The following is a 26521-nucleotide window of genomic DNA, read 5'->3' as shown; positions in this document are numbered from 1 at the left end:
CTTCAAGTTCCTTCTTGCATATACGCGTTACATTCATTGCCCGTCGGCAATTTGACACTCTTGGTCTGTAAAATTGAGTCATGTATAGCGAGCAAAGAAGAAACAAAAAGTCGAGAAAGATAAAACTTGGAATGTACCAGCGTAATACCAGTGTAATATCATACTTTTTTGTTACGATGAAATGTTTTAAAACCTTCTGTTTTAGTTTTGCTCGTTTAATCGTTAATATATTTTTCAATGCAATTTCTAAAATAACAACGAGAATTTTTAGTAATACTCTTGTTGATCATTTTTCTAGAACGATGAAAAAATTATTTTGAACAAGCAATCAAAAGAAAAAAGTGTATGTCACTAGCACGTACGCAGTTATAATATACGTACAATCATTTGACCCTTTGATTATAAAAATTTCCAAGAAGCGTGTCTAGAGTCATGTTCGCTAATGAAAACAATGAACGACTCTCGCAGACTAGACGAGATGTCAAATTCAATACATATCATAAAAAATTATAGAATTGCAACAAATGCATAACATTAGTACAATTTTATTATAGCAAATAAAAATTGCATCGAAATCAATCGCTCGTCAGAAAGATTTGATGTTTGGAGGGGAGAGTACTACCGTACAGCAGGAGCTCACTTGTAATATGCTTAATTGGGAGGGAGGAGAAATATTACGGAACAACGCGATCATATAATAAGACGAATAGCCGTCGAGATCCTGACCCCCTACCCACGACCGAGTCCCCCTACTTACTCGCAAAAAATCGGCGCCCTCATTGCTTGCGGCGGAGCAAGCATAGATAATCCTCGCGGCGGCCTGATCAGTTTCAAAACGATCGATTTGCTAAGTGCACGCCTCAGCGTATCTCTATATACATTGGAGCGTTGCACGAATTAGCAAACTCATCAGTTTTTGAGAATCTTTGTAAGGAGTTTTTTCTTTTCAATTTGTTTCTGGTGTTCAGTTCGCATACACTGTTTCGTAAAATCGTTTGAGCTAATGATTTTATAATCTGTCTTGACGATTAGAGGTTAACACGTGATATCGCACTTTGTTTTTTTTACTATCAATTGAAAATAAAACTGTGAGTACTTCTTTTTTTTCCACCTTAACGAATGCAATAATTGTCGATCATGGTGTCTTTATGCGATTATTTAAATTTTTTATAAAAAAATAAAACACAAAAGAGAATTCAACGCGATAAAGTTACCAACTGATTGTGAAAAACTTCTTTCATTATCGTATAATTGAATGATTTTAATTTACTTGGAGTGATTCTAACTAAAAGTTAATGACAATTTAAATTTTTTACATACGAACAATAAATTTTATTGGAATATTTTACATAATTTGTTTGAAAGCATGTAGATTTTTTTCGAAAAATTCTCAGAATTAAAATTAAACGTAATCATCAATAGTAACAGTACTAATAATAATTTTATTTAAATATTGTTACAGATTGTAAATCAATTGTAAATCATCATGACTTCCGTACTACGCTCAAAAGCTCCAAGGCCCGCGCCCGAACATGAGATTCTTACAAAGCCTGTAAACTGCGCCTCGAAGCAAGGTGAGTCGCTCGGACGCGCTTGAAAGTCATTTCTTCGTTCGTTATTTTGAAAATATTACCGTATCGTTGCAGGCACATTGGGCACCAAGATCCTGTGTAAATCGAACTACTTCAAACTTACAAACAAGACCGATTGGTGTTTGTATATGTACCGAGTCGATTTCAGCCCCTGCGACGATCGCACTAGAACAAAGAAGGCTTTAATAAGAACGCACAAGGATAAGCTCGGCGCTTATATTTTCGACGGTACCGTGTTGTATACGAGTCATCGTTTGCCGCAGGTAATGTTTTCTTTTGTTTATTTTTTTCTTTCATTGGAATTTGATTTACTTATTTTTTTTTTTTTTTGTTTTCAATTCACAGCCTCTCGAGTTGACATCGGAGTCTCCCTATTCCGATATTGTTCCTGCGCAAGTAGTGCAAATAAAAATCCGTCTCGTTGGCGACTTGCCGATTGGCGATTATCATTATTTGCAATTCTTCAACATCGTAGTTCGAAGATGCTTGGAGCATTTGAAATTGCAATTGGTCGGACGCGACTACTACGATCCAAGCTGTGCGGTAATATACACATTTATCAAACTATTCAATTTCATCGAAATTTTAGCGCAATATAATTACTCGAGTCGTTTTACGTTTGTATTTCAGATCGACGTAAGGGAGTACAAGCTGCAGCTCTGGCCAGGTTACATCACCTCGATTCGTCAGCACGAGAGAGACGTTATGATGTGCGTTGAGACCTCGTTCAAAGTAATGAGGCAGCAAACCCTCTATGATCTCTTGACGGAGTGCAGGGAGAAAAATCCTCGTGATTTCAAGGTAAAGAACATTTATTTATTTTTTGTTTTTTTGTGGTAATTGAAATTCGAACTGACGAATAATTTTCAATTTTCGCAGAACATGTACGCCGATCAAGTGTTGGGCAGCGTTGTATTGACAGATTACAACAATAAAACCTACAAGATCGACGACATCGATTGGGAAAATAATCCCAAGCACACTTTCACGAGCAAGGATGACGAGAAGATCATCTACGCTGATTATTATCGAAATAAATATTCGATCAAACTGCGAGACATGGGACAACCGCTGCTCGTCTCCAGATCCACTGCCCGAGATCGTCGAGCTGGCCAATCGGAACTGATTTATCTGATTCCGGAATTGTGCAGAAGCACCGGTAAGCAACTCTTATACCCTAAAATTTTAAATTCGAAGCACGAACAACCGTTCCTTTTATTTTTCGTTTCACGCAGGTCTCACCGATACGATGCGCAAGGACTTCAAGACCATGCGCGCCCTGGCCGAGCACACCAGGCTGGTCCCGCAGACGCGCATCGAGCGCCTGCTGCAGTTCAATCGACGCCTGTCCACCAACAAGGACATCTCCAACGAGTTCGACGAGTGGAACTTCAAGTTCGAGGACCACCTGACCGACGTGCCGGCGCGCATCATCGAGACCGAAAAGATTCACTTCCACGGCAGGGCCATCACGCCCAAGGTCTCGGGCGACTGGAACTTCGACGCCCAGGAGAACAAGATGTTCGCCGTGTCCAAGCTCAACTCTTGGCACGTGATCGTGCCGTCCAAGCACGTGGACGACGCCAAAGTGAGTACACATTTTTACGTTTTTGACACTTTTAATATACTCGACGATAACAATGATTTTCTTTCTTACTGCAGACCTTCATTCAATCCATCATGAGCTCAGCCGCGGCCATGAACTTCAAGATCGATCGGCCGAAGATCGTGCGCACCGCCGGCGATCGTACCGACGAGTACGTGCACGGCCTGCGCCACACCCTCGACAAGGAGACGCCCCAGCTGATCCTGTGCATCGTGCCCAACGTCAACGGCGATCGTTACGCGGCCATCAAGAAGGAGCTATGCATCACGGCGGCCTGCCCCAGTCAAGTTTTGCAGGCCAAGACGCTGCGACAGAAGAGTCAGGGCATGATGAAGTCCGTCAGCAGCAAGGTAGCGGTGCAGCTGAATTGTAAGATCGGCGGTCATCCCTGGACCGTCGAGCTCAGCCACAAGGTGCCCAACATGATGGTCATCGGATTCGACGTGTGCCACGACAAAGCGAGCACCGACTACGGTACGTATCCAAAACATTCATGCGAAGTTTGAGTTGAAAAAACAATTTCGTCTCATTCGATTTTTTGCTTTCATTTACGCAGGTGCCATGGTCGCCTCGCTGGATCCGCTGCACTACGGCAGCTACTACTCGGCCGTGACCCAGCACAGCAACGGCGAGGAGCTGTCCAACAATATCGCCGTGCACATCAGTCACGCTCTGCACGAGTATCGGCGCAAAAACAACTGCCTGCCCGAGCGCATCCTCGTCTATCGCGACGGCGTGGGCGAGGGCCAGCTGCGCTACGTAGCCGACCATGAGGTCAGCCACATCTACAAGCGCCTGGCCGGACTCTACGGAGGCGAGGAGAAGGTCAAGCTGACCTTCATCATCGTCACCAAGCGCATCAACACGCGCATCTTCCACAACGGCCGCAATCCTCAGCCCGGCACCATCGTCGACGACGTCATCACGTCCCCGCTGAAGTTCGACTTCTTCCTCGTGTCGCAGAACGTGCGCCAGGGCACCGTCTCGCCCACCGCCTACAACATCATTCACAACTCGGGCAATCTCAGCGCCAACGCCCTTCAGAAAATCACCTACAAGTTCTGCCACATGTACTTCAATTTCAGCGGTACCGTGCGGGTGCCAGCGCCCTGCCAGTACGCCCATAAGCTGGCCTTCTTCACGTCCCAAGCGCTGAGAACCCCGGCGCATCAGGCTCTGCGAAATACTTTATACTTCTTGTAATCTATCTCGCATCCCATTTGTTACTTTTTTTTCTTTTAAAATGTTATATAGATCAAATCTGTAATTTTTTTTTTACAAAACAAGCATTCAAATTTTATTTTTGCAACTTTGCGAAAGAATCAAATTTAGTTGGAACTAATGAAAGTTCATAAATGTACTCTAAATCGAGTATAGAATCATATCGTATAAGCAAGCTATAAAATAAATTAGATTTATTTTGCACATGTAAGGATATACGGTGATGTAATATCCAAAAATGCCAATTACTTGTTAAAGATTAAGCATCAAAAGTTTGTTAACAATTTAACAAAGTAATCTGTTATAAATTAAAAAATTTAATTTCCTAATTTTTAATGCTAAGTAAATTAAGTAATATTAAGTAATACCAGTAATACTATTGTAATAGTATTGGTAATTAATAATAAGTTAAATGAATTTGTTAACCAAGAATTGTAATTGTTCTTATTTGACCTAATACTTCTTTTATTTAAAAACTGGAACTTCGTTTTATATAAATAGTGATCAAATTTTCACATATTTTACGATTCATACAACTATATGCATTTCGATGACAAACTTGTAAATTCATGCATTTTTTTTATAAATAAATGATTATTCATCACTATTAACATTGAAATTTAAAGTCATAGAAAATAAATAATGCACTATAAAGCAATAATAATATTTTTCACTGCAATAATATATAAATTTTAACTGTGCTTCCCCGTATACGAGGATACATACTCTCGAAATGTACAAACATATAAAAAAGAGTGAAAAGAATCAGCCGATAAATCAAAGCCAAAGGAATACACATTGCTCGCAAGTTGCGAGTTGAACCAGAAAAAAAACAAACCAGGCTAATACCACGAAAGCAGCAGAAAGAAACTGAATATCGTACGAGCTGGTAAAAGGCAGTAAATATGAAATAGTAGGTTTCATAAAGATGCCAGAGAGAGAGTAAAAAATACGTGTATGCACGCTCGCACGAAGCTCACACGCGTGCGAAGCTTTTGGTATCGGTGAGTTTTAGTGATTCGATTTTCAAAGTATCGGTCCAAAAAACACTTGTGCGGCTGCGATGCAATTTTTGAAAAATCGCTCGATGATAACACGCAAAGGTAATGATTGTTCAAAGGATTTGCCCAGTCTGTATCTATCTATGATTCGTTCAAACTTTTAAAGCGAAAAAGTCGTATAAAATTCTGACGCGCTCGAAGCTTCGAATCTAATCGCGTAGCAAAAATTACTCCACGCTGCAGGTCTTTTAAAGCTCCCGTGAAAGTTTTCTCATTGATGCGATTGCACGACACAAAAAAGAAAATATGCGCAGCCTCGCGCGAGGCCGGGGCGCGGGTCGGAAGTTGTGCAGCCAACTTGAAGGTATCTCGAGCGCGCGCGAGCAACGTAGACATTTTCCCGATCAGCTGCTGCTGGCTCACGCTCACACATACATGTACACCATCGCGAGCGTATAATAGCGAGAAAAACTCGGTAAGTAAGTCCGCGTGTGTCTCGAGAAAGAAACTTCGGTTATATACTCGCATGTAGGAGGAAATTTTAAACGCTCGGATGGCTGAGTTGTTTTTGCCCTTACGATCGTGCGAGGCTATTTTCTGGCCCGTTCGCTTTTCCCTTTTTTTGTATGAAATGTATACCTAAAGGGCCAATAAATCAATGGCTTTTCTGGTTTCTTTTTTAGTCGAATTTCTCTGGCCCTAAACGTTCATCGAAAGGATAAAATATGAAGTACGTTACTTCGTTAAAAACCATTCGCTATCTTATTTCTTCGGTGTTTATCTGGAAAATACCCCGATTCTTTACAATATCTCAACCGTAACACTCATCCATTTTCATCTATTATTTCAAGTATTGTTATAATGTGCACACACATACATACGTAAGCTGCTTGTGTACCACGCGCGCTACATGTACACACGTATGTCCGACGGGTAAACGAAGTTGAGGGGCCGGCGCAAGCATAATAGCTCGGAAATTCCATTCGAACGAAGCCGCGAACATAAACTTGAAACTATAAATTATACCGCAGGACCAACCAAACTAATATTGAAGTAATGCTTGCCCCGCTGCCAAGAGAGTAATATCCTCCTCGACCACCAAGAGATATGACTCGATATGTGCTATAGCGGTGTATCCATACTAGATCTTTCTCGACTCGCTTCCCACGTTGTAGAATCTTCTTTTTTTTATTTAACTCTTTATTAAAGAAGTATTATTCATAGAAAACATAATTATTGCTTATGGAGATTATATTTGTATAATTCTTTTTCAATGATATGTAATGACTTGCTGCCGCTTTGTTTACATGAGTTTGATCAGAATTTGATCTAACAATTTGTAAATGTTATTAAATTTAGCTTAGTTAGTTCGATGTGTATCGTTATTACCGATCATTACTATCAGTCGAGAAATTTCAAGTGTTAAACATGGAATCTAGCGGTGTATTTAACTGTAATGTTAGGTAAATTTTATTTTATAAGAATTTAATTACAAAAATATTATAGCAAAATATTTAATCTTACTAAAAATATTTCAGAGTTAAGGAGGAACCTCATAATGAGTCGTTTCGTGAAGCAATTGACGATACGTCCGATGTTAAAAATATTCAATTCTTCAGAGAATATTCAGTAAGAATTGCTAATCGCCATTTACAAAGAAATCATTTTTTTTGGAAAAATTTAAGATAACTTGATATTTTATTACAGATGCTTCAAAAATGTAACAAATATAATCAGCCGGAACTTGACGAAATGTAAATTGAATTCGAGTGTAAAGACATGAAACTCAGTATGAATTTCTTTGAAAATAAAAAAATTGATGATTATTCTCAAAACATAATTAAAATAGAAAATGAGGGCAGAGTGAAAAAGGAAATGAATTTGATTCCTGATTGTAAAATCAGCGAGAAAAGTAGAAGGACAAGAGATACAAAAAAACTCAGCAGTAACGATAAACTCAAACCCCAAATCGACTCGGTTCATAATGATATAAACTATTCATATGAAACATGTGCAAAGACGTTTGAACGTACAAGATATGTTAATAGGAATGTTAACTCATCGTTCGACGGTGCTATACTTTCCTGCGATACGTCCCTTACAAAAGAGCCCACCCACGAGTGTAGTCTCAACGTTCTCATAGACACGGTGCATAGTGGTGTATAAATGTGATCTATGCAATAAGATATTCAAAACAAAGAAATATATCCGAGCACATATAGGCACAATTCATCATGGTACCAAACATGCATGTGGTATTTGCGGAAAATCATTTTCACGAAAAGACCGTCTTAAATCCCACATCGATTCGCTTCATCGCAAAATCACTCATAAATGTGATATTTGTGAAAAAAATTTTTCAGGCCGATCTAGCCTCCGGAAACACATTAGAGTGTTACATAAGGGGATTATGAACACACGTAAAACATGTGAGACTTGCGGAAAGACGTTTATGAAAATGAATAATCTTAAATTCCATATTGATGCAGTACATATAGGTGTCACGCATGAGTGTAACACATGTAGAAAGATATTCAAATACAAGAAAAGTCTCCGAATCCATATTGATTCGAAGCACAATGGTGTCACACATGCATGTGATGTGTGCGGAAAGATATTCACACTAAAGAGTACTCTTAAAAGACACATAGACTCGTTACATCATTGTATCGCCCGTGCGTGTAATTTCTGCGAAAAAATTTTCAGACAAAAAAGGAACCTCAAAGCTCACATAAAAGCTCATTTAAAAGAATCAATAAATTTTTCAACGAAAAACAAACTTTACTGGTTACTTCGAGTTAATCTACATAATGCATTAAGTTATGTGAGTTCCGCGTTATTTCCATACAAATTGCGGAATTACAATGGCCGCAGAAAATGCATTTTCTGGGTTACTCTTACTTCATTTAGCTTACAATTTAACGCGCTTCGTAATTTGCGATAATCTCTGTTCCCAAGCTGACTACCTTCGCTCGATCATTAATTAAGTTCGCGGGTAACAAATTGGTTTAAAGACGTGGACGGCTATAAACAGTGCAAATATAAATGAAGTATGCACTTTCTAACGTGCGCACAATCCATATACAAGCCCGCTGTGTACGACTCAAAGGCTGTCGCGTTGTTATTAATTTGTAAACTTACGCTCACTGTAGGTATAACAGAACCACACCAATTGCAATAACCAATCATAACACGCTTACTGCGATCTCACCAACAGGCCATCTCTTTTTTAATAGGATACATAAATTTTTAGCTCTTTGGCAAGAATGGGCCATTTTCGCTTCAATTTTTTCAGTCAAATTATGCCGTTTTCTTATTCGTTACTACTGTACTTACTTCGCATAGTTTTTTACATTCCAAGAATCCATTTGAGGCAATCAGTAGAACCAGTGGCGATTTATGGAGCATATTAATCACACCATGACACGGGGACGGCAAATTTCAGAATAAATATTGAAATTTCTTATTGCATGAGCATAAGGATCTATTTACTGGATATATTATAAGTGAACTCGCTGTTGTCTGTCAGGATTTTTTTGGAAGTACAGGGGTCCCTCGTATAATGCGGGGGTTACGTTCCAAACATGTACCGCGTAGTGTGAAACCGCGTTATACGAGACCTTAGTCTTATGGGAAAAGAGGGGTTCCGTTCCTGGTCATGAAAATTAGAGATGAAAAATTTCGTAAATTAAATGAAAATGTACATTTTTTTCAAAGTATACATGTATTTGAGCAGTTTTTTCATATATGTACAACTTTTGTGCGGGGGGTTCTCGGATCTGCCCCAAAATTTAGTATGTTATTTGGGTATGTGAAAATAGCCTTCAGGTAAATTTTTAGCCCGCTAGGGGTCTTAGGGCCCAAATTTGGGCCCCTCGAAGGTCCAAAAATAGCCGTTTTTACCTATTTTTGCGTATTATTCAAATATTTGTAACTCGGGCACCGGTGCGTATTTTTCAACTCTGAGGGTCGCATTTTTTAGGTCAAGACATGTACTTTTTGTAAAAAAATTATGTAGAGCTCGATAGACCAACCCCCGGTTATGGGGGGGCAATGAAGGGGGATGAAAAATCGCAAAATTGACGTTTTTTAGCTTTTTTTGAATTGATGCAGAAGGCGACTGGATTGACGTATTTACTTTTGCAACGTCTCATTTTAAAGGTATTTTTATTACCTTTAAATTGCCGTGCGCAGAATTAAGATTGGTTCAAAAACGACGGAGATAGAGCTGTTTAAAGGTGTCAACATTATGAAAAAAGGCGTTTTTTCGAGATTTCGATAAGCTGTAACTTTTTTCTAGTAACATGAATCTCTTTGAAATTTTATGTGAAAGTAGTTGATTACATGTAGTTTGAAGCCATGTAGGTAAGGATCTTGGTATTTGCCTCTATAACCGAAAACGAGGCCCCCGAAATCCGGCACTTTAGCCCTTATATAGGCAAAATACATGTTAAATTGGGCGGCAAAACTATTTGGTAACTCCTGAAATTATCGCAAAATAAACATAAAAAAAAAATCAAAAACCCCATATTAAACGTATTTTTCGACGAGGAATCCAATGGTAACCTCGAATTTGACCTTGAACATAACCTCTAAACTATAGCGAACCAAAATTGATTTTTCGCACGGTGACCCCCTTTTTTTATTTCAGATTTGAAAAGAGCGGAAAATTTCACGTTCAAATACATATTTCGTTTTTTTTTTCAAGGTAATTTTAAGGGCCCCACAGTTTGAAAATGAAGGCTCCATTAAAACTAATATTAAACTCAGCCAAAGAGTTTATTCTTGATCTGTGGGGCCCTTAAAATTACCTTGAAAAAAAAAACGAAATATGTATTTGAACGTGAAATTTTCCGCTCTTTTCAAATCTGAAATAAAAAAAGGGGGTCACCGTGCGAAAAATCAATTTTGGTTCGCTATAGTTTAGAGGTTATGTTCAAGGTCAAATTCGAGGTTACCATTGGATTCCTCGTCGAAAAATACGTTTAATATGGGGTTTTTGATTTTTTTTTTATGTTTATTTTGCGATAATTTCAGGAGTTACCAAATAGTTTTGCCGCCCAATTTAACATGTATTTTGCCTATATAAGGGCTAAAGTGCCGGATTTCGGGGGCCTCGTTTTCGGTTATAGAGGCAAATACCAAGATCCTTACCTACATGGCTTCAAACTACATGTAATCAACTACTTTCACATAAAATTTCAAAGAGATTCATGTTACTAGAAAAAAGTTACAGCTTATCGAAATCTCGAAAAAACGCCTTTTTTCATAATGTTGACACCTTTAAACAGCTCTATCTCCGTCGTTTTTGAACCAATCTTAATTCTGCGCACGGCAATTTAAAGGTAATAAAAATACCTTTAAAATGAGACGTTGCAAAAGTAAATACGTCAATCCAGTCGCCTTCTGCATCAATTCAAAAAAAGCTAAAAAACGTCAATTTTGCGATTTTTCATCCCCCTTCATTGCCCCCCCATAACCGGGGGTTGGTCTATCGAGCTCTACATAATTTTTTTACGAAAAGTACATGTCTTGACCTAAAAAATGCGACCCTCAGAGTTAAAAAATATGCACCGGTGCCCGAGTTACAAATATTTGAATAATACGCAAAAATAGGTAAAAACGGCTATTTTTGGACCTTCGAGGGGCCCAAATTTGGGCCCTAAGGCCCCTAGCGGGCTAAAAATTTACCTGAAGGCTATTTTCACATACCCAAATAACATACTAAATTTTGGGGCAGATCCGAGAACCCCCCGCACAAAAGTTGTACATATATGAAAAAACTGCTCATTTATATATTTTTTAAAAAATCCGTTATTTTTGATCGTTTGGCTCTTCTCAAAAAATCTTTATGAAGTTCTTCATAAATTTTAAGAACTTTTTAAGTATGAATGAAAAACCAGAGCTTGGTCGCGGATAGCTGCTGTGCTCATTGGGATTTTTTTGTGCATCAGATCCTGTATCCAGATCATTAGTATTTCTTCGGTTTTCTCAATTAAATTCTGCCAGGATTCTTGTAGAGCTCACAGCATGCTTTCCCAATATTTCTGCACTCTCACGTATCTTTTCTTCGTTTGAGCGAATTGTGCGTATCGTCGATTCATTGACGTCGAAACGACTAGCAATAACAGCCACTCGTTCACCACTTCTCAAAAGATTGAGCACTTTTAATTTTTCCGCGAAATTCAAGCCTTTCCTCGTTGGCTTTAACGATTTTCTTGGACTCGGTGCCATTGCAGTTAAATAAAAATATAAATCAAATAATAGAAAGGACTCTCCAAAAAAATACGCGTATATCGATGTAAAAAAAATAGGTTATTTAAAAAAATTTTACGCGTAAACAATGAACATTGCTACGTAAATAAGCGTTATAGGGTTCCAAAAATCCGCGTTATATGAGGGGTCGGAACATTCGATAAACCGCGTTATAGAGAATACCGCGTTATAAGAACCCGCGTTATACAAGGGACTCCTGTATTCGGTTTTAGAAGACGTAAAAAATCCCCGAGAGATTCTCCGCCAATATAAAATTTTAAAATCTTTCAAGTAGTTTAAGTATAAACAGATAAAACGGTTATTTAATTGTAAACAATAGTATCATAAACGATTCTGACAACGTTCCTCGAATACTGATCATGTTTACAGTGAAATTAAATTAGTTTAAATGTTTTCTTTCTCTATGAAACAAGCCTTAATACCAATAGATACATTTTACTCGTTAAATTTCCGTAGCACTAAATCGAAGAATCTCTCATTTAATTAAGACACCAAAATGGATGAAAGTAAGAAGAAAATCGAAGAAGTTGACTCGGAAAATAACTTAAGTGAACACAATTTTACAGCTTTAGAAGACAAAAAATACGTTTGTGATATTTGCCAGGAGGCATTTACAATGCAATCAAGTATGATAACACACCGAGACACAATTCACGATGATCAGAAAAATTACTCATGTGACCAGTGTGAAAAAAAATTCGAGTTTCGAAGTCATTTGAGTAGACACCAAATATCAGAACACAAACGCGGCAAAGATTTTGCATGTGACAATTGCGAAAAGAAATTTATAAAAAAATCAAGTTTGTTTACTCACCAAAAATTAGCACACAAAGATCGCGAAGATTTCACGTGTCACAAGTGCGAGAGAAAATTTGAAAATAAATCAACGTTACTTAAGCACAACAAAATATTCCACGATGTTTTCAAAGATTACTTATGTGAAAGGTGCGCAAAAAGATTTAGAAAAAAACATAGTTTGCTCTTGCACATAAAGACAGTACACGATAAGGACGAAAAGAAATTTGGACAAAAAAGTCAGTTACTCTTCCACCAAAGGACAACAAACAAAGGTGGCAAAGATTACGCATGTGACATTTGCGAAAAGAAATTTGGACATAAATCAAATTTGCTGTCACACCAAAAGACAGTACACGAAAAGCGTAAAGATTTCGCATGCAACAAGTGCGAGAATAAATGTGTAACTAAATCTGATTTGTTGAAGCACCAAAGGGCAGTACATAAAGGTCTCAAAAATGACTCATGCAACAATTGCGAAAGTAAATTTACGCGAAAATTAACTTTGCTCATTCACCAAAGGACAGTACACGAAGGTCGTAAAGATTTCGCATGTGACAAGTGCGAGAAAAAATTTGGATATAAATCAGATTTGTTGAAGCACCAAAGGACAGTCCATGAGGGTCGCAAAGATTATACATGCGACAACTGCGAAAAGAAATTTGGACTAAAATCGCATTTACTCAGACACCAAAATACAGTCCACGCAGATCGGTATGATTTCCCATGTGACAATTGCGAGACAAAATTTAGGGATCAAACTAATTTGAACAGGCACCAAAGGACAACACACGAAGATTACAAAGATTTCGCATGTGACAAATGCGAAAGAAAATTTGGTTATAAATCAGATTTGTTGAAACACCAAAGGACAGTACACGAAAAGCGTAAAGATTTCGCATGTGACAAATGCGAGAGAAAATTTGGTTACAAATCAGATTTGTTCAAGCATCAAAGGATAGTCCATGAGGGTCGCAGAGATTACGTATGCGACAAATGCGAAAAGAAATTTGGACAGAAATCGAATTTGCTCATTCACCAAAAAACAATACACGAAGGTCGTCGAGATTTCCCATGCAACAATTGCAAGACAAAATTTAGGGATCAAACAGATTTGATCAGGCACCAAAGGACAATACACGAAGGTTGCAAAGATTTCGCATGTGACAAATGCGAGAGAAAATTTGGTTACAAATCAGATTTGTTCAAGCATCAAAGGATAGTCCATGAGGGTCGCAAAGATCATGCATGCGACAAATGTGAAAAGAAATTTGGACAGAAATCGAATTTGCTCATTCACCAAAAAACAATACACGAAGGTCGGTATGATTTCCCATGCGACAATTGTGAGACAAAATTTAGGAATCAAACAGATTCGACCAGGCACCAAAGGACAATACACGACGATTACAAAGATTTCGCATGTGACAAATGCGAGAGAAAATTTGGTTATAAATCAGATTTGTTCAAGCACCAAAGGATAGTACACGAAGGTCGTAGAGATTTTACATGCGACAAGTGCGAGAAGAAATTCGGAGATCGAAAAAATTTGATTAGACACCAAAGGACAGTCCACGAAGGTCGCAAAGATTACGCATGTGACAATTGCAGGAAAAAATTTACAAGTAAAGAAAGTTTACTCTACCACCAAAGTACAATTCACGAAGGGTCGCAAAGATTAAGCATGAGAAAAATATGAAAAGAAATATGGACAAAAATTGCAAAAGAGTTTGCACTTCCACCGTAATACGGTCCATAAAGATCATTAAGATTTTGCCCACGAACACAATAAACAGTCCTTGAAGAAAGATTTTATGAATAATTCATTGTTTATACGAATGTGTCGAATTTATTATAATCATTCACTCTGAGTAGTTTCTCAGAGAATAGTTAGCACTTTATTAATAATAATAAAACAATAAAAAAAACGGATCGTTTTCTTGACAATTGTAAATATACATATTGATACTTGTATAAATATTTTTCTAAAATTTCAATAAAATTTGGGCTAATATGCTTGTGTATTACCCGAACCTCAGACTATCAATTACTATTTTTACATCTTGGTTCACTGTCCTGCGGTGGTTAGCTTTATTGTTGACATAAGAAAAATTTTCTCTTACGGCCAATCACTAATCTCTCTTGAATTTTACAGCTAATTTATTCTGCAGAATTTCGTGCAACGATCAGCCGAGAGATTTTTTGAATGAAGTGAGCGTTTGGTTGGCACCTGGATTTTTGATAAACCTCGGGTAGTGATACGCGATCCTGAATTAATCAAACATAACAGACTAATTATTCTGCTAAGAAATTAGTGATCGATAATAACAATAAGTATTTATCGAAAAAAACTATACTGGAAACCATTTAGCAATATAATTTAAACTTGAAATGTTTCCTACGTTTCTTAAAAATTAGTAAAAGCTTTCATAATTGTTTTTGTCCGTTTTTTAGTACTTTTATCCAAATTATTATATTAATGCTTTTTGAATTGCGTAAGAGGCAAATGAAAGTTTGCGTGGAGGCGGCACTGTTTCTAATCCTCCAATGAGTAAAACCTTTACGTACATTAAATGGCACTAAAAACTGTTGGGCAATCGATTTTTAACCCATTAACGCGCAAAAGTGCAATTTTGTGCATGAATTTTCTGTTGTAAAAAAATTACAGATAAAGTTAAAATATTTTCTTGAAAATCCATACCCAGAGGTTTTTGGGTATGCTCTTTCAGTATCCGGTGTTATTTTTGCGATAAATAAACATTATCATCGTTTATTTTGCCATTAAAAACAAAAAATGTGATTTTTTGATTCAAAATTTTTTTTCAAAGTCGATTTTCTACCTTGCCTTGCCTTCGGAGGGCATAACACCAAAAATCGTGCACTTTTTCTCTGAACCTTCGAAAAGTGCGCTGCCGCGATTTTTATGTAGCCGCTATATTTCTAAAATGGCGAATTTATACCGAGCAGCGATATAAAAATTGCCTTATTTTTTATTTGTAAATTGTTGACTTTATAAAAGAAAGTCATACAATGAAAAGTGTTCAAATTTGTTCAAAGAATATATGTGAATTTTTTTTAGAATTTTTTAATAATTTTTTTCAGAATTTTTCAGATTTTTTTGGAATATTTTGGATTTTTTTCGACAGGCCGGGAAATGGTTGTATTTTGCAAAATTTTCAAAGTGGTCTGAAAAATTCTGAAAAAATCACACGTATTCTCTAAACGATTTCAAATGAGTTTTTACACTCCAAATTGTACTTTTGAGTTCATATTTAGCGCATGTAAAATAGGTTCTGAGTAAAAAATGAGTGAATTTTTATACCACTGCCCGGTATAAATTCTCCATTTTAGAAATGTAGGGGCTAGATAAAAATCACGGCAGCGCATTTTTTGAAGGTTCAAAGAAAAAGTGCACGATTTCTGGTGTTATGGGAACCCTCCGAAGGCAAGACCAGGTAGAAAATCGACTTTGAAAAAAAATTTTGAGTCAAAAAATCAGGTTTTTTGTTTTTAATGGCAAAATAAACGATGATAATGTTTATTTATCGCAAAAATACTGAAAGAGCATACCCAAAAACCTCTGGGTGTGGATTTTCAAGAAAATATTTTAACTTTATCTATAATTTTTTTACAATGGAAAATTCATGCACAAAATTGCACTTTTGCGCGTTAATGGGTTAATCGAAAACTCTCGAAGCGGGTTCAACTTATCGACTCGAGACCAACCTCACAAGAACAAAGAGACAAGATCGTAGGTATTACTCCATACAGCGAGGGTAGATCGAAAGAGTCGACAGCGCTGCGCATCTTCTGGAAAGGTGTAATCGGCAGCTCTTTGCCCGAAAGTCACGGCTATGCCACGGCATGGAGAACGAATGGTTTTGTTCATTGACCCGTGCGACGTGTCGTTGGCGACTGCATCGCAAAGTCGCATTCTCCGACGTGCCGGTGCAGTCGTTGAACAAAATTGCCAAAGTATGATATACACGCGCAGGCCACGAGAAAGCTCAAAAAAAAACAGATGATAAAAAGCTCAAAATTCTCGCATACACCGACGCCGGCTCCGGGGACTTCATCATAAAGAGAAAAGACGGAGCATGTACAGAGATGAGTGCGAGAGAGAGTAAAGAAAAGAGCAATTTGCCGGGTGCACGCTTAACTGTATAGCGTTTGCTGCGGGTGCGCAGAAAAAAAGTATAAATTACCCACGCGCGCGCAAGAAAGTTGTCCGCTTCTCGACTTTAAAAAAAAAAAGAAAAGTAAAAAAAATACACTACCCACGCCAAGAAACAAAGTCACATCAGTCAAGCGCGCGCGCGCGCGAAAGCACTGGTCGTTCCTCCGCGCGCTCGGTACATGTACAAGTTCGTCGCTGGTTTTAGGGCTCGACTTGTGCGTCATATCGGTGCCTGGGTATATGTGTACGTGTAAATAACAGCATATGTATACCTATGTACAGGGTCGTAGTAGAACGACGACGACGACAAACTTACCCTCTCTCTTGCAGGAGCACAAACGAAACTCGAACGTGATGCAGTTGCCGCCGCGTGCACATGCACACACACACGCACGTATACCTACTTACACAGACGGCGCACTCGAGACGCAACGTCTGCATCCACAACATAGTATACGCGTGCAGCACACATTTAGAGAGGCTGTTTACGATAACACCTCGTTAACTTGGGCCAATTACCTCGATCTCTTGCTGAAAGCTGTACGTATACGTATGTATATTGTAACGTGTTGCGCCACTGCTGCCGCGACTGCTGTTGGGCTTTAAACCGAGAATTTATCGATTCGGAATTGATACTCGCGTGCCATGGGTTGTTATCGGAATACATCGATGTTTTACAAGAGTACATTTTTTCGTTTAGCGACTAATATTAATATTTACAATGTGGCGATATATTTAAGCTATTGTAATGATACAATTTAAAGTCAACATGTTTTTTATTTGAATGGGAAGAGCCTATTTGATCGAAGACACTTTTGTACAAGACTATACTAATACATTTGACAAGTTTCGTAATTTCAGTCGATGAAAATACATAAAACTAATTCGCGTCGCTTTCACACGTATTGACATGATATACGTAATTTTATTCATACAGCTTCGTCGTAAATCTGTCGCGAAGCGCGAAGAATTTACGACTTATTTCAACATATATTTCCAGATATGTTTCAAATATAGATATGCATTTCTATGCTTTTCTCATATTGATACGACAATATCGTGACTTTTCCATCGCAAATTTTCAATTTTTTTACGATTTATTATAAAATAAAACACGAGTATTCTCGGCCGAACGAAATATACACAATAAAAATATAACAATAATACTTCAGCACACTGTGATGACTTTGCATCTAAAAAAATATAAGTACACATCGATATCGATAAACAGCAGCAGCGAGACAGCCTTTAATTGCATTACATCGCAATGTGTGTGTGTGTGTGTGATATACTGACACGATTGCACAGACGATCCAGAGCCTCCGATGCCGCGGTACACATACCTATTATAGATGTGAATGTTTACATTGCGTATCTCGATACGCCGACGTCACGTATCTTTAAGTTCGTCCGTGTGAAGCTGATGCTGATCGTTGAGCTTTTTGAGCGCGTGGTCGTGCAGCTGCCGCTCGTCCGTCGCCACCTCGTCGTAGGACGACGACGACTTTTTTGCGTAAAATCTGCGCACGTTTATACACAATGATGTGATCAATGATTCCTATTATTCGAGCTGAAACAACAATTTCATGCAGCACTTACCTTTTCACGACCGGCGAGAGAAGATCCGGATGAGTTTCGGTCGTGTTCCACTCGCCCGTCATCCAGCTGACCGCGACAGCCACGACGACGGCAATGATGGTACCCACCATCACCAAGTACAGCATCGATATTTTGTAGATCAGCATCGGCTCGTCCGCAGCCACCAAAGCAGGATCGAGAATCGGGCTCTTGGTCGTCGTCGACGTCGTCGTGGCATTATCGAGCATCGACGCCGGAAAACTAATAGCGCTGCAGTTCTCCGTGGACATGGGCAGAGTCGGATTCTTGAGCCTGCCCTGGGAGCTGTACCACTTGGAGCCGCCGAGGATCCAGGCCATGATCAGCAGGGACACGATGCCGCCCCACAGAGCGCCTCTCTTGCCGACCTTGGGCAGGAACATGCCGCACAGAAAGATGCCGAGCATCGGGCCCTCGACGACGCTGCGCAGGCTCATGGCCATCTCGAAGATCGAGCCGAGATGCTCGATCAGGAAGATCAGGGCGATGGTAATAAGACCGATCAAGAAGGAAATGCCCTGCGAAATCGATTGAGTTGATAAAAATTACAATTGGGCGATAATTATGATACGAGCATCTCTTCATTACGAGCAAACCTTCATGATGAGAGCCGCCTTGGCGTCTTTCTTTGGGCTTTCCGGGATCCAGCGATCGATGAAGTCCTCGTAGATCGTGCCCGACAGCGTGTTGAGGGCCGCGCTCATGGTCGACAGGGCCGAGCTTACGATACCGGCGAGAAATATGCCCGGCAAACCCGGCAGATCGCCGGCTATATCCATTATGTAATACGGCACGATTTTGTCGCTCTTATCGATCGCCTGCGCAGGTACAAGCGTACGAAAATTAGATTTACCGGGCTTTGAGCGAGATTCGGTGAGCATGGCGAATTTTGCAGAAGCTGCGTTTAATAAGCTTGTAGGTACATGTAATGCTAGCAAAACAACATAGTTACCCCGGCGCTAATGGGATCGCAGGAGGCGTATCTCGCGTACATGGTTATGCCCGTTATCGTGACTGCCACGACGATGATGAAGCAGCCGATGCCAACCCAGAGCAGTGTCCTTGATAGAAAAATAATTGAATTACAGTTATGCGTTACAAGTGTGGGGTAAACGAGCGTCGATTTAATTTTTACTTGGCGAGGTCGGACTCCTTTTTGATAGACAGCAGTCTCTGCACGTATTTTTGGCCAATGGACACTGAGCTTACGTTCGAAAACGTCATACCAATTATCAGACCCCAAAACGTCGTTCGAGCAAAAGGACTCGGATCGAAGCTGAAATCATAAATACATTGAAAAAAGCGCTTATTTTGATCAACAAGCATCCTAGATCGCTAACTCACTCGAAAACGTCCAATCTGCCACCGGCGTCGGCTATTTTCCAGACGGCCGCTATGCCACCGGCCGACTTGACGCCTAAGAACATGAAAGTAAACAATCCTCCAAGGGTAAATATGAACTGTATTGTGTCTGTCCAGATGACAGCTTTAACTCCTCCCTGTACACATTCAACAACAATAACAACAACAAACTCATAAAAAACGAACAACTAGCTTTATTAAACGTGCAAAATTACGTACGATGGTGGTGTAGGTGATGCAGACGAGGCTGAGTACGGGCGTGATGGTGTGTATGTTGGCGCCGCTGATCTGCGAGAAGGCCAGTGCCGGCACGTAGACCACCAGCGGTATGTAGATCATCAGCGAGACGACGTACATGACCGAGGCGAAGTAGCGCAGATTTGGCGAGAAGCGCAGCTCCAGATACTCGTAGGTGCTCGTCACCTCGAGCTTGTAATAGACGGGCATGAAGACGCAGGCCGTAAGGACGCTGCCGAGGGCGAACGACACGAACAGCAGGATGATCTGCGAGCCGTACTGGTAGACCTCGGTGGGGAAGCCGATCAGCGAGGCACCCGAGATCATGCTGAAAGGATCGAATGACGTACGATGGATGCAGAGAGCGTGAAAAAATTTACGCGTGTATCATACCTGGCGACGGTGCTGACCGCGACAGGAAAGTATCCCATTTTCTTGCCGCCGAACAGATACTCCGCGGCGCTGTCCTGCTTGCTGCAGAAGGCGAAGAAGATGCCGATGAAGAGGCTCAGACCGAGCAGCGCGCTGAACAGCAGATAGTCCGTCCAGCCGAACACCAGTGACTTGGTCGCTTGACCCAGCACCATCGTAACCACCACCGTCGACTTTGCCGTTGTCGCGTTCAAATCCATTTTTGTGTTATTTCTCGATTATCGCGAAAGAATGCTCTCGATGATGGAATTGCATGGAGAGGAGAGAGCGACGCGAGCGAACGAGTTAAACGGAACTGCTAATCGCGACGAGTCAAGAGAGACTAATTTTTCCGTACACGCGTGAATCCTCTCTGGCGCGCGCGGGTGTATGTATATAATTAAATGTAACGAGAGAGCTTCGACGTTTGATTTATCATTGAGAATCGTAAAGCGATAAGCTTTATTATCAATCTCTTGTACTGTTTGCATAATTACTTGCGCTAATATCGAATCCACGCGAGCATCCATATATATACGCTAGAGAACACGTATTTACGTTTTTTCCTTTTTCTTTCTTTTTTACTTTTTTCTGTAAAGGAAAATATAAATACGTGAGATAATATAAACAAGACGGCGCCGACGTCTCGGTTTATACTCGATTTGAGCTTGGTTGAGCTCGATCGTCGTGTGCACACCTGCAAGCCGGGCAAACATTGCGTGCGGTATATTATACTATACTCTTTCCGACGCGCGCGAACTTGACGCGACGCCCGATGACAGTGTGATAAATGATGATTTTCAAATACACCGCACTCGATTATTTGTTTTCAAGTTAAAATCATGTTTCAAAAATTGATCGAAAATCTTTGAATATTTATTAATGTTACAAAGAAATCAATCACTATTTATTATAAGAATGTTTAAACTTGAAGATTTATTTTGTGATACGAATTGGTACAAAATTGCCTTCGTAAAAGTTTCTGGCACTACGTAATAAGTGTGTGACATGTGCGACTGCTTGAAAATACGACAAAGTTACTTGAATTCGAATATGCACAAAAGTGAAAAATTATTGGCATTTATTTAAAACCATCTGGTCAATGAAAAACATATTCGGCCGATTAAAGAAAACGATTTTTGAGCTGAAGGCGCTTTAGATTAACTAATATCAACAATTGATAAGATTTAAAAAATTTATAGAAATTTTTCCAAGATAATTGGAAATAAATTATGTGCGTACCGTACCGTGTGTTACATGATTCACTTTGTGAACTTTTCAGTGCATGAAATTTCGTTTTAATCTTCCTGCACACAATTTCGCACATGCACGACATCGTTTTATAAGCTCAAATCAAACAAAGTACAGTAATACATTTTATGATACTAATAACAATAATTAAAATAATATGATGAGATATTTTTGAAATTAAAAAATGCATTTTCATTTTTACTGAACGTCCACGATGTGAGTGTAATCGACGAGTTATTACAATCGGGACTCCATGTGATTTTTTTCCACCGCGTTTTCCTCTCTCTTCGAAACTTCTTGATACGCTTTCTTTGGTAAAAATCTGAAAATTCAAGGTGACAGCTCGTCGGTAAATACTTAAGCGTTCAAAAGTCCAAATAATTTACCTGCGAAAAAATGGACTTATGTGTTCGGGATTCACCTTCGTTAGATCAACCTCGCCGATGGCGAAGCTCGTAATCAGTCCCGCCACGACCGTTATGATCGAGCCGAAAAAAGCGAAATACAAAAAGGTCATTTTGAACAGCAGCATGGGCTCCTCGTCCGGGCTGAGCGGCGCCAGAGTCGTCGTCTGTAATTCCGAACTCCTGCTCATCATCAACTCCGAGGAGCAATTCTCTATCGAAGTAGGCAGGTGCGGTGTGCGCATGCGATTGTTCATGATGTGCCACTTGGAGCCCGCGGAGACCCAGAGCATGAAGAGGAGGCCGACGCAGCCCCCTGTCAGGGTGCCTCGTTCGCCGGCCCACGGGCAGAACATACCGAGAAAGAAGAAGCCGAGCAGCGGACCGTCCGCGGCGCCGCGCACGCTGTAGGAGAGCTCGAGCACCGTGCCGAGATGCTCGATCACGAAGATCAGGCCGATGCTCACTACGCCAATTATCACGGAACTCAGCTGAAAAAACAATGGATTGTAAAAATTATCATTTTCCTCGATGAGAAACTTTGCGAATTAAAATTATAATGCTACATCGTACGGAGAACACAGACTGATAATCTGGGAAATATTATAACGTCGCTTGGTATTGTATTTTTTTTTTTTTTTTTTTTAAGTTTTTCAGTGCAGGTGAGTATCGGTAAGCTAGCGCAAAAAGACAAATGGACGAACCTTCATGATATTGGCTGCCTTAGAGTCTTTCGTTGGGCTCTCGGGTATCCACTGATCGATGAAATCCTCGTAAATGATGCCCGACAGGGTGTTTATGCTGGCGCTCATGGTGGACAGTGCCGATCCGGCAATGCCGGCCAAAAACATTCCCGAGAGGCCTGGAAAATTTTTCGTTATATCCATCACGTAGTACGGGACGATCTGATCTCCTCGTTCGACTATCTGACCAGAAAGTATAATAACACAGGTAATCGTTTTTTTTTTGTTTCCTCGAATGTATAAACACATTATAATACCTTAGATTCAATCGGGTCGCAGTTGAAATACCTGGCGTAAATGACAAGTCCGCAGTAGACGCAGCCAGCGTCCAGGACTAAAGTGCCAATTGTTTTTATCAATACTGCTCTGAAATATGGTAGGGTGTACGATTAGCGACGATGTTCTAAGAAACTGAATCTATAGACAATGAATTATTACTTTTTTATGTCGGTGAGATTATCGATGGTCAAATATCGCTGTATGAATTTCTGACCGACGGCCGAGTGACTGAGAGAGGAGAAAACCGTACCAAACGACATGGCCCAGAAAGTATTTCTGACGAACGGGCTCGGATCCATGCTGCGAACATTAAATATTGCAAAATATTCAACTTATAAACATCCTTCAGTAGAAGTAGTAATAATGATCAGCTCACTTGAATATATCGAGTCTTTGTCCATCTCTCGACACTTGCCAGACGGCCGAGAGACCACCCGCGGAAATGACCCCGAGTACGAGGACAGCCAGCAATCCTCCGACGGCGAAGAAAAATTGCACAAAGTCCGTCCAGACGACGGCTTTAACCCCACCCTGAGGCACAAACATACACAATGAATTAACAAATTATCCGAAAATAAAACGAGGAAAAACCTGATGTTTTTTTCAGAATTATAAAATAAAATAATCAAGATCGCGCGCGGATCATCGAGTCGATACAGCGCCGCGCAGATATGCACTCACGAGGGCCGTGTAGACGATGCAAATGGCGCAGAGTATGGGCGCGACGAGGCTGAGCTTGAGATCGGTGACCTGGGCGAATGCCAGCGACGGCACGTAAATGATGATCGGCACGTAGACCATCAGCGACAATATGTAGAGGAACGACGCGAAGCGCCTGATTCGCCGACTGAAGCGCAGCTCCAGGTACTCGTAGGTGCTCTTGACTTGCAGCCGATAGAACAGCGGCATGAACACGAAGGCCGTGAGGTAGCCCGTGATGCAGGTGTTGATGAGGGTGAACGCGTAAAAGGCCCCGTACAGGTAGACCTCGGTCGGCACGCCCAGATAAGTGATGCCGGACAGCAAACTGTAACGCGACGTAGAATGATTTATCATTTTTTCGCTACAGTTTATTATTAGCGATGGAAATATTTTTATTGTGAATTCATCATTAATATAATTATAATTTCTTTTTTTCGTTTCGTTTAAATTGACAATTCCAAAATTTCATTACACAATTTGAAAATATTATATAAATTAAATTTAAGCTACACGAAAAGACCGTCTAAGAGCATTCAGAGCTGTTTTTGTTCTGTTGTTTACGTCGTGCATCGTCTCATGATCTCCGAATTTGTTCTGTATGGTACTTTGCCGTGTATGCCATTGCGGTAAGCTATACACGGACGACTATGCCGCGGAGCTACTCGAGCATAAGCTGGAGCCCTTTGCATAGTCACAGTTTTCCAAAATTTAGCGAGGACAGCACATCGCCCATCGTCAGTCTTTTTGTGTTTTGTTAGTTTGAAATGAGCAATCATCACTAAAAGATTGATTGTTAAGAAAATTCCGAGAGAAAAATATGGAGTCCAGTGATATACTTGATTGTGCTCTCAGGTAATTTTCATTTTTGAGGACTGATATAAAGATATTATAACATAATACTTGATCTTATTGAGGTTATTTCAGAATAAAAGAGGAGCCTACTAATGACTCACTCATTGAAAATAATTATGATATGATTGAAGAGAAACCTGATTTGAAAAACATCCAACTCTTACCATTCCTGCGAGAAAATTCAGTAAGTCATTCATATTTTAGTTATTTTTTTGTGAAATCTTTCACGTACCTTTGATTTTTAAACAGACCGATATACTTCCGAATTGTGAAGAAAATCATGAAAGTGAAAATGATGGCGAAGTGGAAATAGTTGTTGAATGCGAAGACGTCAAGCCCAACATTAATTCATTAACAGTAAAGAAAATTGACAATGATTTTCCAAGTCATTTACAGAGTGTAAAAGTATAGCAACAGTTATAAAACTCAAAACATAATTAAAATAGAACCCACGGAGAAAGTAAAACAAGAATTGGTTGATGACATCGATGAAAAATTGAATTTTAATTTTGACTGGGAACTTGGCAAGCCAAATAAAAAACATAATTTCAAAAAACACCTCGGTAGTTTAGATAATGATACAACTCAAGCATGTAAAACATGCAGTAAAAAATTCTCATCTAAATATAGTCTGAATAGGCATTTCAAATCATTACATCGTTGTATTACCCATTTTTGAGATAAATGCGGCAAGACATTCAAACATATTAACAGTCTTAAGGCCCATATTGATGCTCCGCACAATGGTGACCCACATACATGTGATATTTGCCGAAAAATATTCGCATCAAAGGCTTATCTAAATGCAATGCATGATGGTGTTTCACATGCATGTGATATTAGTGGAAAGTCATTTACTCAGAAAGGTAGACCCAAAATCCACAGTAGTACGGCCCACTAAATGTCAAACATGCATGTGATATTTGCGGAAAGACATTTTCAGATAAGCGTAATGCCATAAGGCACATCGATTCGGTTCACAATGGTGATCTCAAGCAAGGATCATCTCAAAACTCACATAGATTCGATGCATAGTGGTATTACCTACTCATGTGATATATGCGACAAAACTTTTTCACAAAAAATTAGTCTTGGAGTCCACGTTAACGCAAAGCACAGTGGTGTCAGACATGCGTGCGATATATGCGGAAAAAAATACTTAACTAAAGGTAATCTCAAACTACACATCGATTCGGTGCATAAAAAAATCACCCATGCATGTAATAAATGCAGTAAGACATTTTCACAAAAAAATAATCTGAAAACCCACATTGACTCCGTGCACCGTGCTGGCACATGATAACTGAATAAACGTATAAAATATAATTTACATCTCGGAAGACGAGTTCATTTACAATAATATCATGTGTTTCTCTAATGGCATTTCCTGATGTAGAAAAAATGTTCAAGTTTCTTAATAATCAATAAATAATTGGAAAAAAATGAAGTATATTATTGATTTGTAGTTGATAAAATGTTGAATCCCTTAAGTTTTATGATGTCAGTTATTTTTCAGCGCGTTTCGTTCCCATTAAATTACCTGCAAGATTCATTGTTCCGCGACTTTCTTACGTTCATCAAAACCAAATCGCCTCAAAACTTTTTACGATATTTTTAAATCAATCAATTTTTTCTAAAAGGATAAGAGGATAATTTGTACAAGCTTTGAGCTTTAGCACATAAGTTCAGGCTTACCTCGCTATGATGCTGGTACCTACGGGCAGGTAGCCCATGTGCTTGCCGCCAAACAGGTACTCGTCGGCGCTGTTCTGTTTGCTGAAAAAGCCAAAGTATATTCCGATGAGCAGGCTCAAGCCCAGCAGACCGCCCAGCAGCAGGTAGTCCGTCAGGCCGAATACCAATTTTTCCATCGTCGTCCTCGTCGTCGTCGTCGTCGTTGCTTTTTCTTTGCGCTATAAACCGTGAGCGCCTCTGTGTTTGTATTGGCTTCTGAAGTAAAGTCAATTTTCGTCTCGTGCAAAGAGCGTACATACA

The 26521-nt window shown here is 39.6% G+C and overlaps 3 protein-coding genes across 5 annotated transcripts; 1 reads left to right on the top strand and 2 right to left on the bottom strand.

Moving 5' to 3' along the window:
• Positions 1-823: 823 nt before the first annotated feature.
• Positions 824-4851, top strand: LOC106654392 (piwi-like protein Siwi). Of its 2 annotated transcripts, none has more exons than XM_014374221.2 (9): positions 824-1088; positions 1463-1574; positions 1647-1855; positions 1938-2135; positions 2223-2393; positions 2472-2751; positions 2828-3180; positions 3255-3672; positions 3755-4851. In XM_014374221.2, the coding sequence occupies exons 2-9, from the start codon at positions 1487-1489 to the stop codon at positions 4399-4401; spliced, it is 2364 nt and encodes a 787-aa protein (XP_014229707.1). In that variant the 5' UTR covers positions 824-1088; positions 1463-1486; the 3' UTR covers positions 4402-4851. The 2 variants fall into 2 exon arrangements, with proteins under 2 accessions (XP_014229707.1, XP_014229709.1); XM_014374223.2 differs by having other exon boundaries at positions 829-928.
• Positions 4852-17447: 12596 nt separating this feature from the next.
• On the bottom strand, positions 17448-20618 carry LOC106654414 (sodium-coupled monocarboxylate transporter 1-like). Its single transcript, XM_014374262.2, has 8 exons — positions 20278-20618; positions 19867-20212; positions 19630-19784; positions 19421-19561; positions 19238-19346; positions 18882-19103; positions 18268-18803; positions 17448-18188 (listed from the first exon to the last, which is right to left on the bottom strand). Exons 1-8 carry the CDS (start codon positions 20514-20516, stop codon positions 18059-18061), a joined length of 1878 nt encoding a protein of 625 aa, XP_014229748.1. The 5' UTR covers positions 20517-20618; the 3' UTR covers positions 17448-18058.
• A 594-nt stretch (positions 20619-21212) lies between these two features.
• Positions 21213-26481, bottom strand: LOC106654421 (sodium-coupled monocarboxylate transporter 1-like). Of its 2 annotated transcripts, XM_023463665.1 has the most exons (9): positions 26386-26481; positions 26222-26302; positions 23654-23999; positions 23349-23503; positions 23132-23272; positions 22951-23059; positions 22655-22876; positions 21933-22441; positions 21213-21868 (listed from the first exon to the last, which is right to left on the bottom strand). In XM_023463665.1, the coding sequence occupies exons 2-9, from the start codon at positions 26257-26259 to the stop codon at positions 21784-21786; spliced, it is 1605 nt and encodes a 534-aa protein (XP_023319433.1). In that variant the 5' UTR covers positions 26260-26302; positions 26386-26481; the 3' UTR covers positions 21213-21783. The 2 variants fall into 2 exon arrangements, with proteins under 2 accessions (XP_023319433.1, XP_014229757.1); XM_014374271.2 differs by having other exon boundaries at positions 26222-26481.
• Between the last annotated feature and the right edge of the window lie 40 nt (positions 26482-26521).

This window comes from Trichogramma pretiosum, unplaced genomic scaffold (assembly GCF_000599845.2).
Source record: "Trichogramma pretiosum strain Unisexual culture from Peru unplaced genomic scaffold, Tpre_2.0 scaffold47, whole genome shotgun sequence".
Classification (NCBI taxonomy): domain Eukaryota; kingdom Metazoa; phylum Arthropoda; class Insecta; order Hymenoptera; family Trichogrammatidae; genus Trichogramma; species Trichogramma pretiosum.
Note: the sequence above shows the minus strand (reverse complement) of the source record. Positions and strands in the feature narration are given on the sequence as shown.

What these genes read in the sequence shown, in the direction of transcription:
- LOC106654414 (XM_014374262.2), bottom strand. Translation starts at nt 20,516, where the DNA reads ATGGATTTGAACGCGACAACGGCAAAGTCGACGGTGGTGGTTACGATG. An exon ending in AAGGAGTCCGACCTCGCCAA is followed by an intron (nt 19,347 to 19,420) that starts GTAAAAATTAAA and finishes TTTTCTATCAAG; the next exon opens with GACACTGCTCTGGGTTGGCA. An exon ending in GCGATCCCATTAGCGCCGGG is followed by an intron (nt 19,104 to 19,237) that starts GTAACTATGTTG and finishes GTACCTGCGCAG; the next exon opens with GCGATCGATAAGAGCGACAA.
- LOC106654392 (XM_014374221.2), top strand. Translation starts at nt 1,487, where the DNA reads ATGACTTCCGTACTACGCTCAAAAGCTCCAAGGCCCGCGCCCGAACAT. An exon ending in ACTACGATCCAAGCTGTGCG is followed by an intron (nt 2,136 to 2,222) that starts GTAATATACACA and finishes TTTGTATTTCAG; the next exon opens with ATCGACGTAAGGGAGTACAA. An exon ending in CAAAGCGAGCACCGACTACG is followed by an intron (nt 3,673 to 3,754) that starts GTACGTATCCAA and finishes TCATTTACGCAG; the next exon opens with GTGCCATGGTCGCCTCGCTG.
- LOC106654421 (XM_014374271.2), bottom strand. Translation starts at nt 26,397, where the DNA reads ATGGAAAAATTGGTATTCGGCCTGACGGACTACCTGCTGCTGGGCGGT. An exon ending in GCATCGTCTACACGGCCCTC is followed by an intron (nt 23,504 to 23,653) that starts GTGAGTGCATAT and finishes TTTGTGCCTCAG; the next exon opens with GGTGGGGTTAAAGCCGTCGT. An exon ending in AGGCAGCCAATATCATGAAG is followed by an intron (nt 22,442 to 22,654) that starts GTTCGTCCATTT and finishes TTGTTTTTTCAG; the next exon opens with CTGAGTTCCGTGATAATTGG.